The following is a 12,652-nucleotide window of genomic DNA, read 5'->3' on the forward strand; positions in this document are numbered from 1 at the left end:
TAATGATGAAATAGAATCGTATGAGATAACATTTTTTTTTTATAAAAGTGGCAGTTATGGGCTTCCATAATATTGATATTAAAAACTATTAATAAAAAATTAAAAGTGAGAAATCTATACTGCTAAGGAATAAAGCATTCACAACAATCGGATTCCTTAAAGAATTTATATGTAAACATGAAAAAAATAAAAGAATATTGATTTCTGTGAATATTTTTAATTAAGAAATATATTTTCTATATAATTATCCAAGTAGACTGTAAATTACAATTACTGTATTCAAAAGTTTGACCAAAGTATGGAAAGTGGCCAAACTAAGAATGTGTCCTTCAGAAAAATGACAGAACACCTCCATCTGCTGGTCAAGAGTAAAATTCGTTAACAAATAAAAATTATGTTCTTTAATACATTTTATAATAAATTATTAGATTATTTGTGCTTGAGATTGTAATTAAAGTGTTGGTGGTGTTACAGAAAGGCCAGCATGCAATATCAAATATGCTTTTATTTACATAAATCTCTTTTAAACAAACAAAAAAGGCAAAAGGAACAGCTTTTCCCTAAAACAAACAACTTTCTGAGAAACAAAGTCAAAATCCTTCATAGCTCTGAGCCATTTAAAAAAAAAAAAAGCACAGCTTTTCCCCCAATGCTTTCTCCGAATCACCAACAACCAGTAATCATAACAGCAACGAGAATATGCAGGTAGTCAAACCCTGAAAACGTTACCACTGTGTTAGTTTAACAACATTCAGAGTGGAGCCAGCAAACATTCAAATAAAAATCTAGAAATTCAAAATGAGATATTCTAGATGCTAATGACGGGCTGCACTCTTCCGTCAAAACCGAGAAAAAAATTATTGTACCAGCAGCTCGAAACTTTAGATCAGTAGGACAGGTAATTCTGGGAAAGTGTGCAAAATCCTCCATGTAGCTCAAAATTTCAACACGTCACATCATAGAAATGTGTTTGCATTAGAAAAGTTTCTTTGAGGCCAGAATTTATCATTATTTTTTTGGGGTGCATGAGAAACTTTTTGGTAACAGTAAGTAAAAACATGAGAGACTATCTGCAAACAAAAATATCATCTCTTTAAATTACCTGACATGTAAATCAAATAATACTTTTGTTGTCATCAGCTGGCACTTTTCACTTCATTTTATACTAACCGCACTGAGAAAAAATTTTCACTTATATTTTATTCATCAGGGGAAATAAATCCTCCAATGTGGCGTCTGGAGCATCTCCAAAAGCAGCTTTTTCTAAGCATCATATCTAATTAAATCATTTCTTTTAAGAGAACGGATGAGAGACTTTTATAAATATATAATTGCACGTCTAATCTGAAGGAGAAAGTGTGCCTTTACATGTACAATAACGTACACAAGCATAAGTGAGGTCCCATAACAGACCAGTAGTGAGAGGTACATCTGCAATTACAGTAGCAAGTCAATCTTCAATCAGACCCACGCAGTAGTGGAACAAATACTGACTTCTGAGCCATAATCAATCAAAAAGTTGGAAGGTGACAGAAATCAGGGCTGATCGGTGATGCAGTTGTGAAGGTTGGAGTCCACAAAATGGTTTTAGTGCTAAAAATGTCACTGTAAACCTCAGTTTCATGAACAAATCTTGAAGACCGATAATTTCTTGGCTAACTGTTACCTCGGCTTCTTTAATTAAACGAATAATCTTTTAAAAACATAAAAGTAGGAACTCAAAACCAGTGTAATAACTTTCATTTGAATAGGAACTAATTTGAGTCCAGCACGACTGCGATGATTAAGACACTAAACACAAAAACACGCATCCTCATGCACACACACCGTTTTAATGTTGGGCCTGAGAGAGGAGAACGGAAAACTTCCTCAACTTCCAACTCAGTTTGGATCATCTGGTTTGTGTATCAAGTTTGAGTCAATCTGGAAATGTACATTTGTTCGGAGACAGCCGTGGCCATGTATGAGGACTTTCATCTGGACTTTTGTCTAGTTATGATGAAACTTTAAAAAAGAATCATGACACACACACACACACACACACACACACACACACACACACACACACACACACACACACACACACACACACACACACACACACACACACACACACACACACACACACACACACACACACACACACACACACACACACACACACACCGAACGAGAGCAGCTTTTACTCGTCTCAGAAGCCCTTTTAGAGTAAAACTCAAGAAAACGAGAGAATGACATCCCTGACTGTTTTTCCAAGAACAAATTAAGATGCTGGAGTTGTTTCAAAGTTTCATTTTTTTCTTTAACTTAAATATAATAAACATATATGTGTATTATTTTCTAATCAGTCCTCAGTGGAGTCTGTGTCATCATTGATATAGTCTTCTTCTATTGGCGTGTTGCCGTTCTGTGTCCCCCACTCGTCTTCGTCATACTCTATGCTGTCGTTGTCCCCCAGCAGCTCGTCGAGGCCGGCTGCTTCTGCTGCAGCGTGCGCCCCGGCTGCCGCCCCATTCGCCATGAGCTCGGCGCCAGGCTGTTCGTGCTGGTTTTCTCCTGCCGCAGGTTGGCCCGCAGCAGCTGGCGGCGCTGCGTAGCCCCCGTTGTTGTTTGAAAAGGCGTCCCTGTCTTGACCCTCGTCCTCAACGTAGACTCTCTGGTGACACATGGGACATGTGTCCTGTATGTAGAGCCACTTCCTCAGGCACAGGGCGTGGAAGTAATGGTGGCACGGCGTGAGGCGAGCTGAGGTGGAGAACTCCTGGTAACAGATGGCGCACACGTCCTCGATGTCCCTCAGCTGGTCCCCTCGCAACTCTGGCAAAGAGTTGATCTTCTTGACCGCGGTCCTGCGGTTGATGAAGGTCTTCCAACCGTTCTTGGCCTGCAGATAGATGTTGAAGTACGCGTGCAGGCACATCATGCAGGCGCGGATCTTACTGCCCGACTCGAACATCATCGTGTAGGCGCCGTTGCCGAACATGATGACGCCAAACAGGAACTCAATGATGTTGCCTGTGGAGCGAACGTAGTAGACATAGTCGTCCAGTTTTTCCCACAGGACGTTGGAGAATCCATCAGCCATGAAGAGGCCGTAGACAGTCAGGGACACCACCACCTGGGGGGACAAAGAGACGAGCACAACTAATAAGCATTAATGAACCAAACTCAGGAACCTCCACACGAAGCTGAACACTCGTCTCATCGTGATGTCACTAAGATTCGATGGCACGTCTGCAGAAATAAAGGATATGAGCACCAAAGTTGGGCAATGTAGAAAAATCTTTTATGATGGGTGATTTTTGGACTTTTTATGGGTCTGACGCACACGTAGGGATGGGTACCGAATTCGGTACTTTTTAAGGTACCGACCGAGCATCGATTCACGTCGTTTCAAACGGTGCCTCGTTTCGGTACCCGTCCATCATAACGAGAACTTGCCTAGACAGCTGCGCATGCACAAGAGCGTTATGTCGTCGGTCACTGCGAGCCAGTTGTAAACAGAGCAGCATCGTAGAAAGAACGCACGCTAAAGCTTGGGTCCACTTCACTAAATGTGATGGGTAACTGGGTGATGATGAAACCAGCGACAACGATCTAAGTGAGACATCCTCATCTTAATCTGCTCCGATAGGTAAATAAAATGTTTAAGATAACGTTAGCTTGATTTGTTAGCTTCCGTTTGGCTAATGGTGCATTCGCTTTCTCCTCGGAACTCTGAAATTTCGACTAGAAGAACATGAACGCGCTCTAAAGTTTGGCTTCACTTTACTAAATGCGACGGGTGATTGGGTGAAGATGAAACCAGCGACAATGATCTAAGTGGGAGGCATCATCGTTTTAATCTGCTCCAGCAGCTAAATAAACTGTTTAAATGGCCTGTATTCGATATAGCGCCTTCTAGAGTCCTGGAACCCCCCAAGGCACTTTACAACACAATCAGTCATTCACCCATTCACACACACATTCACACACTGGTGGGGATGAGCTACAATGTAGCCACAGCTGCCCTGGGGCGCACTGACAGAGGCGAGGCTGCCGAGCACTGGCGCCACCGGTCCCTCCGACCACCACCAGCAGAAGACGTGGGTTAAGTGTCTTGCCCAAGGACACAACGACAGCGACAGACTGAGCGGGGCTCGAACCTGCAACCTTCCGATTGCGGGGCGAGCACTTAACTCCTGTGCCACCGTCGCCCCACGTTTAAGATAACGTTAGCTTGATATGTTAGCTTCCATTGCCACCATTGTTATCAGCTAATGGTGCGTTCGCTTTCTCCTCGGAAATTCTAACTTCCCAGTAGGAAAAATCAAATGAAAAAGGACGGCAAAAGGAATGAAGATACACAGTAAATTTAGTTCACAGTAAAGATGTTTGCTTCAGTTTAATTATCAGCTTATAAAACTACAAGGACGATGTTAAAATACAAACAGTTGTATGTTATTTATCGTGATATTTATCAAATATGGTTATAAATTGAGAAAAATATATATTTAATTATAAAAGAGAATTAAAATATTAAACACTCAAAAGTATCTAAAATTGGTACCGTTAAGTACCGGTGTCGATTCCTAGGTACCGGGAATTAGTACCGGATCGATTCAAATGTCAAAGGTACCCATCCCTACGCACACGGCATGGAGCGACCCATCAGTCACAATCATTCATCAGTTTGTGGAAGCAGATCACAAAGGATCCACGTGAGATTTCTTGGTTTTCAGAATTCCATTTGCTATTTGATGAGTCAATCAACAATATGTGTTGCAATTGGTACAAGTCACACAGCTGAGGACAGGGGCTGGTGCTCTTGGATCAGGAGGGATGTCGATCAGACGTTTGAAGCTAATGCTGAAAGAGATTAGGAAGAGAAAGAGAGGCATGCGAAGGATATTTTGAACGTTTTCAGCGGTGCATTATGTTAGAATGTGGACGTAAGACTCGTAGGACCAACACATCAATTGGACCGTAAATGTAAAAAGACTGTTTTGTTCAAGATGGCTGTCCTATCAGTGACATGAAGCACCGTAAGTGAGGAGGTCAGTCAGAGGAATGAGGTGGCTGTGCCAATTCTGCTGTTCAGTATAAAGTGATAGGTCGGACTAAAACCTCGGGAATCAGCTTGTTGTGTTTCGCTCTCACATGCAGTTTGCAGCTGTATGAGGCACGAGTTAGCTGGAACTGGTCAACGTTGCTGCTATGAAAACATAGTTTGATTATATGTAAATAGTGTCAACACAACCATATTAAGTCACGTAGGGCTGGGTGATACAGCCTAAAATCAATATGACGATATACTGAGGGTTTCACCTCATTAACGATAATGGACGGTAACTACGGGTATGCGCAGAAACAAAAGCTGTCCACTAGATGGGGCTGTCGCATGTATTACACTGAGTAACGTTTTTACATGACTCACGGTGGTACGGCTTCTTAAAGGGGCATAAATGTTGCCAACCTACACACATCTTTTCTTTTATATTATAAAATTTATTGACATGGGAAAAATTATCTCGATAAGAGTCAGAAATTTCGAAAACGATACATTTTTGATGTATTGCCTATCCCTAAAGTCATGTTCATTTGGTTAAATGTAAATACTTTAGGTTGGTTCAAATAGTTTGGATGTGAAAATGGGGCATAATTTTTTTAAGTGAGGTTATTATTTTTACAGTGCATGAATAAATGACCGGTTATCATTCAGGGTATCTGCAGGTTTAAGGGAGCCAAATTTAAGACTTTTAAGATGTTTTTTTAAGGCCACTTTGACCAAATTTAAGCAGTTTTTTAAATTAAATCTAAGCTATAATTTCCAGCTATTGCCTGGAACCGGTGCCAACCACGTCACGAACATGGGATTAGCCATCCAGCTACCATTAAACTTGCACTTCCCCATGGCGCAAGCTCCCGCTAGCTTAACCAGCTAATGTGCTCATCTAAAAATAGCCCCCTTTCACAACCAACTGAAGGTGTACGGTTCCGCTCACGCCAATATCACACAAAAAATGCTGAACACTAACTAGACATTCACGAAATTTTTATAGACATAAAAGAATCTTGTTTATTGGGTCTCTGGTAATTTAAGACCTTCGGAAACTCTATTTAAGGATTATTAGTCATTTTTAAGGCCTTAAATTTGGAAAAGCAAATTTAAGACTTTTTAAGGACCCGCGGATACCCCGTCACTAGTTAGATTTGGTCTTCATTTATGAGGAATGGTGCAAAAGCCTTTAACATTCATATTTTATTAATCACATCTTTTGGACCTTTCACAGTTAAAATTTAGGCTTCACTTGTGTTGTCTTTAATTCCATGGAAATCCAATCTTAAAGTTGTTTGGATTTCCTGATGAATCAGAGTGCAATAGCACTCAAAAATGTTAATAAAGTATTCAATATCTGACATTTCTTTATATTTGATTCATTTATTGTAGGCTTCTTAAACATTTCCCACAAAATGTAGTTTTATTACACAAAGACATTTGCTAAACATAACAACGTGTGCCGACACCAGTAGGGCTTTTCCTTTTTAGGAGGTGGTTTTGAGGCTCACCTCGGTGTAACATAGTTGTTGTGCTGAGTGAGAGAAATTCTTAAAGCTGCAATTGAGCTGATGTTATCAGGGTATCTGCAGGTTTAAGGGAGCCAAATTTAAGACTTTTTAAGACCTTTTTAAGGCCACTTTGACCAAATTTAAGCTATTTTTAAAATTTAATTTAAGCTATAATTTCCAGCTATTGCCTGGAACTGGTGCTAACCACGTCGTGAACGTGGGATTAACCATCCAGCTACCATCAAACTTGCACTTCCCCATGGCGCATGCTCCCACTAGCTTAACCAGCTAATGTGCTCATCTAAAAATAGCCCCCTTTCACAACCAACTGAAGGTGTACGGTTCCACTCACGGCAACATCGTACACAAAAAAATGCTGAACACTAACTAGACATTCAGAAAAACAAAAGAATCTTGTTTATTGGGTCTCTGGTAATTTAAGACCTTTGAAAACTGTATTTAAGGATTATTAGTCATTTTTAAGGATTTTTAAGGCCTTAAATTTGGAAAAGCTAATTTAAGACTTTTTAAGACTCTTTAAGACTTTTTAAGGACCTGCAGATACCCTGGTTAATGAAAGTGTAAGATTGTCACAAACATAAAAAGCTGCAAAACTTTCCAAATCTGCAAATATGCATGTTTCTTGTGCTACTCATTACCATCTCCCATTGGTTTTGCACTTTTTAATATACACTTAACAAATATGGTATAAATATACATTTACAAAATGCACACACAAAGATTTATCTACTTCCACGCTCACCTTGAGGCAGAGCTCCACGCAGAAAGCAGTGACAGCGAAGAGCCAGGTGTTGAGTTCGTAGTGATGCCAGAGGGCGTGGCTGAGGACCACGGGGAGAACAAAGAGCCCCACAGACACCAGCAGGACGGGGAAGTGGCGTCGAAACGAGGAGACGTGGGAGGCGCTGAGAGACATTAGAACGGGGTCCGTCATGCCGTGAATAAAGTGCAAGATGGCCGTCAGCAGAAGGCACATGTTTCGGCTCAGCCGCACCTGCAGGTCAGAGACCTCTCAGTCACAAATGTCATAAAAGTGACACAAGGTTTACCCAGCTAACGTGAAATACATCAAATCAGAAGGACCTCTGCTTTCCACGGGACGCAACATACGCAGAAATTAGCCGCCGTTATAGCGGGTCGATGCATTTCCGTTGGCCGCGAAGTGTCACGCCTCTAAAATTACACTCCGAGTTTATTTTTTTACACGCCGTTTCCAGAACACAATCTAAAAAAAATCCAGAAACGTTCTAAATAAAAGTCAGTTGCACATTTCCTGTTGCGTAACTAGTAAATAAAAGAGTGTCAATACCTGTGAAACCTCCGTAGCTGAGCTAAAAATAAACCACAGACCTTTCTGGATACACACGGCTGTCTTCCTCCTCGCTTTTTATCAGACAAACTGCCAAAATAATGCGTGACCTTGCGATTCTCCTGTGGTTTCGTGACCTTGCATTACCAACTTCGGCAAATTCTTTCATTGCTGCTTCGCGACCAAAATCCTCCCGGTGGAGCCGAACTTGCGAGTAAGATGCGTTTTTTTTACTTTACGTGGCGCTGACTTGTCTGGTGGAGAGCCAGGTTGGCTGCAACAAGCTGCAGAGGCTTACCAAACGTTCCTCTGGATCCAGGCTGCTGAGGCCGGTCTGCAGAGCCAGAATGAAGAACAGAACAGGAGCCACAAAACCCAAACGCTTATCCTCTTCCTCTGTCGAACCTGAAATGTCAAAGCAAAATGCTCAGATTTGACCCCTAGAGTCTATATGCAAACCTCTGTGAATAAAAAAGAAAGTGTCTAATACCTATGAAAGCCAGGATGCTGAGGCCGAGGTAGTGTGCCACAGAGGAGATGACGGCGCTCATGCCTAGCACAGTCAGCGTGGAATCACAGCCGGAAATGATCAGGTTACTCGTCAAGTCCCAGAACACGTCCCAGCTCAACAGGTAGCCCTAAGAATGAAACAACCGCACAAAAATGAGACATTATCTCTAAAACACATAGTTTTAGTGTAAATTACCTTAAAAAAGAGATAAAAAGCATTTTAAATCCTCATATGTAGCTAACCTGTGCATCAAAGCTCACATCTGTTGCGCCTCCTGTGGCATCCCCGCTCTCCTTCCTCACCGCCCGCACCACATAGACCAGTATGAGTGCCTGAGCGGTGATCCTGGTCAGCCAGAATACTCGCAGCACGTCCGGAAACCGGATTCTCTTCCACGTGTCCTCTAGCAGCAGCTGGAGTCCATAGATCCTGTACATGTGCCGCACGAGCAGGTAGACATACCGACATGAGTAGTAGAACCATTTGAGCCTCATGGCCAAGCAAACGGCTGTGTTGAGCACAAGCACCAGGCCCGAGAACACGGCCACCAGATGCCGGACATCAGCGGGAAGCTCGATCATCATCCCCCACAGAGGGATCATGATGTCCAGGACAACCAGCGCGGCGAACACGGACTGCAGGTTGAGCAGGAACACGTAGCCGATGCCAAAGGAGAGCTGCACCGCAGCCATGCCAAGCCACAACGTCATTCCGTTTCTAGGCAACAATCTGAACCCCAGCGCCGCTTTGTAGTACGCGCTGTAGAAGTCTATGTGTGAGGCGGCATGGTAGTTAATGAGGGCTGCCGCCACGCCGAGGAGCACGGCCAACAGGAGGGTGTAGAACTTGAACAGGGCTTTCTGGGAAAGCAGCAGCACCACAGTGGAGATGAGAACACCTGGAGCACAGAACAGAGCAAACACACAATTAGAAATGATTAAAAATGTAAATTATGCTCCATATATTTGGCATTAATCAGTATTTGTGAAAAGAAGATGTTTATTTACTGGTTGGTACAAGAAAATGTCTGATTCTCTCAAATGAACAAGTAGCACAAACGCAATGCTCCAAAATTTTGTGGCACGTTAAACTTTCTGATTTGGAGATCTGACATGGATTTCCTTTCATTGTACGAATCTGGCTAGCTGATACAGTTTTAGGTCAATTCTGGTTTAAGTAAACAACTAAAATTAGGAATAGACCAATGACTCAGGCTGAAATTTATCATTTTTTATTTAAATTTAGTCGTCAACCAATATACCGTAAATCCTCTAATATTAGCCTGTATTTAATTATCATATTTTGGCCGGTGTCAGCGGAGGTGAATAATGGCCGGTTTTTTATTGTGGCCAGGTGGAATGTGGTAACAAGCAAGTACGGGAGGCGGTTGTGTCATCCGTCTCACTTTTGATTTGCCAGTGATAGACTGCGAGGGTAAATTTAACCATGCGGAGACGAAGAGGAGGCGAAAATTTGATATCAAGTTCAAAGAGAACGTGCTGATTATGCTGCAGAACACTCTGGGGAGCAGTAGCAGGGGTTGTATGAACTAGTCACTAGTCGACTTCACCGCTCTATAGTGACTTTTTATGCCTGTCATCGACTAGTCGCTGTCACGTGATAATGACCGGCAAGATGCAGTCCACGGAAAAGACAGCAGCCTGCTGTCAGCAGGTGACAAGCTCCTGCGCATCGGGAGGCAACGCGCTGTGCCAGAGCGTCGGTACTGACACCCGCCATAAAATGGACATTTAACCAAGTTGTGACCTTTACCCTCTTGCAATTTAACCTTCCCCTCACCCCCATCCTAACCTTAACCAGCTTGCGCATGCAAAGCTCTGATTGTTGACGCGCTCCAGACATCTGCGTCCTGAGCACGGCCACAGTAACATTATCAAATCAGGTGTCGCCACCTCAAAAACTAATTTAACACGCGATCGTTCATGTCGGCTCATTTCCTTTTATGTTTTCTGTCTTTTATGCTTTTATTTGTGCCTGATGCCTTTCGCTGCTGTGGATCGGGGCGCATCACCTGTTTTGTCCTCGGTGACGCACCTCACTGATGTGGCCAGCGAGCACTCCGCTGTTTTTGCGGTCGGTAGATCTTTTAGAACTGCAGTTCAAAGGTAACTCATAAGGTGAATATATATGAACCCAGGTAGCAGTTTCTCTTTAGGATTGAGAGGAGATGCAGGAAGATAATAAACAGACAGGACAGAAAAATAGTCAAATAAAAACAAGTTAGTTTTTGTACCTGGTGGTTGCAACAAACAGACACCATTGAAGGTAATCAGAAGTGAGGAACAGAAAATGAAATAATTATTTTAATGTTTAGAGCAGCAGGAACTCCGAGAGGCTGCAGGCGCATCAGTGAGTTTGCGGCAGCTGTGCAGGGGGGGGGGGGGCTGAAGCAGAAACTACCGTTGTTAAAAGAAATGTGTTTAACTTTGAAAATGTGGGCGCAATTTTAATTGTCAAAAACTCCAGCGAACCATTAGTTCATTTTGCTCAAATAGAAATTGAGGCCTGCCTCTAATTCTGGTCCTCCTTCCAATAAAGGCCTGGAGCTTGATGAGCTTGAGTCAAATACAGACCCGGGCCTGTATTAGAGGATTTACGGTAATTCTTTAGTAAAACCAATTTAAAGTCAGGCACATCTGCAGGCAGTCTGGTGCTGTTGCCGAAGTTTGAATAGTTTACTGATTTGGTTAAATGTTTAATTGATTGGGCTTTATGTAGATTTTACATTTGAAGTAAATGACTCTGACCTAAATATCCACATTTAATGTATGTAATCACCACTCCTTTCAGATTCCCCTTACATTAATCTTTGAACTTTGTCCTTTCATGTTTGGTTTTAATCAATAAGATTCGAGAACAATGGCGTCATTCAACAATCTGATAAAACGACTTCAGTGACTAAAAGGGGTCAAACCTTGTTGAAACTTTTTTCAATTATCTATAGTTTCACATTGAAGCAGGTTTGTAATTCCAATTTAGATTAATCTGACTTGGTGCTAAGTTTGTTTATATATATATATATATATATATATATATATATATATATATATATATATATATATATAATCGCTTGCATCTCTTACCTAGAGCTCTTTGATCTCTGCAGAAGTCATGAACCGTTCAAAAGTCCACAAACTACTAAAGTTATATAATCTGCCTCCTAACGCCAAAAAAAGAGCGTAAAGACAAATGTTGTACTAATGCATACTCACAACGCCCACATTAAGTTTTAATATTACAAAACACGTCTGAATAAAGCTAGAGTAAAACTATTTTCCTTCAGGCATTTTTGAACTTTCCGCCAGTTTCAAGCAGGTACGCAAAACATGACACAACACCGGTGACCGGCTAATGAACGTTAGCGATAAACAACCTGAACGGGGGGTTTGAAGTGTAAAAAGCTCAAGAAAAAGTGCAAAACAAACTCAGTAACAATTGTTTGAAAAATGTGTCTTGAATGTATGTTCGTGCTGATAATTAAATCGGCTTTAGTTCCCGACAGGTGGAAAGCTCTGATAGCATTAGCTTAGCTTTAACAACTTGCTTGTTGACAAACCGAAAGCTCTTGGTTTGAAATCTGCGCCTAAAACAACTTACCTATAACTCTGACCAACACCTTTCCCATCACCCCTGCCCATCCCGATCCAGGGTCGTAGTAAGAGTTAAACATAGCGTCGATAATGAAGATACAGGGAACTCGCAGCGCCACATCCAGCAGCGCTAAGGCCTGCTGGCCTATGCGGGCTTGGGTGGTCGCCATACGGCTTCAGCTGAGGTTTTACAGTCCTGGTCAGTCCCGGATATCCGTGCCACTTTAACACATGTTCAAGTCCACCAAGTGTCGTGTTATTTTGTTTGGTCCTGACGGTTATTTAACAGCTAGCGACCTGTCGCGGCTCGCCATATTCTTCCAGCTCAACCCTCCTGTTGCTTCTTCAGTTTGTTAAATGTGACGCTCCAGCTCACATCCGGAGTCATTTCGCCATTAAAATTCAAAACGCTCCATCCGATCCTGCGCTGGTTAATGTCACCAAAAACATGGAAACAACGACAACACACTCATTTCCTATAGCTCTGGCTTTACGAAGAACACAAAGTTGTTGGGTGATTCAGATGTGACGTAACGTGACGTACAACTCGTCGTCGGTGGGTGTGACGGCTGACGCAACGAGACCCACGTGCTTCCTCTTTTTTTTTTTACTGAACAACAGGATGAATGTATAATAATAACTCTTACTATG

General features: G+C 42.1%; 1 protein-coding gene across 1 annotated transcript; it reads right to left on the bottom strand.

The window, feature by feature from the left end:
- Window positions 1-487: 487 nt before the first annotated feature.
- rnf139 (ring finger protein 139) lies at window positions 488-12,584 on the bottom strand. Its single transcript, XM_015973330.3, has 6 exons — window positions 12,009-12,584; window positions 8,633-9,288; window positions 8,370-8,517; window positions 8,178-8,284; window positions 7,313-7,564; window positions 488-3,118 (listed from the first exon to the last, which is right to left on the bottom strand). Exons 1-6 carry the CDS (start codon window positions 12,169-12,171, stop codon window positions 2,345-2,347), a joined length of 2,100 nt encoding a protein of 699 aa, XP_015828816.3. The 5' UTR covers window positions 12,172-12,584; the 3' UTR covers window positions 488-2,344.
- Between the last annotated feature and the right edge of the window lie 68 nt (window positions 12,585-12,652).

Source organism: Nothobranchius furzeri, chromosome 19 (genome assembly GCF_043380555.1).
Source record: "Nothobranchius furzeri strain GRZ-AD chromosome 19, NfurGRZ-RIMD1, whole genome shotgun sequence".
Taxonomy (NCBI): Eukaryota; Metazoa; Chordata; class Actinopteri; order Cyprinodontiformes; family Nothobranchiidae; genus Nothobranchius; species Nothobranchius furzeri.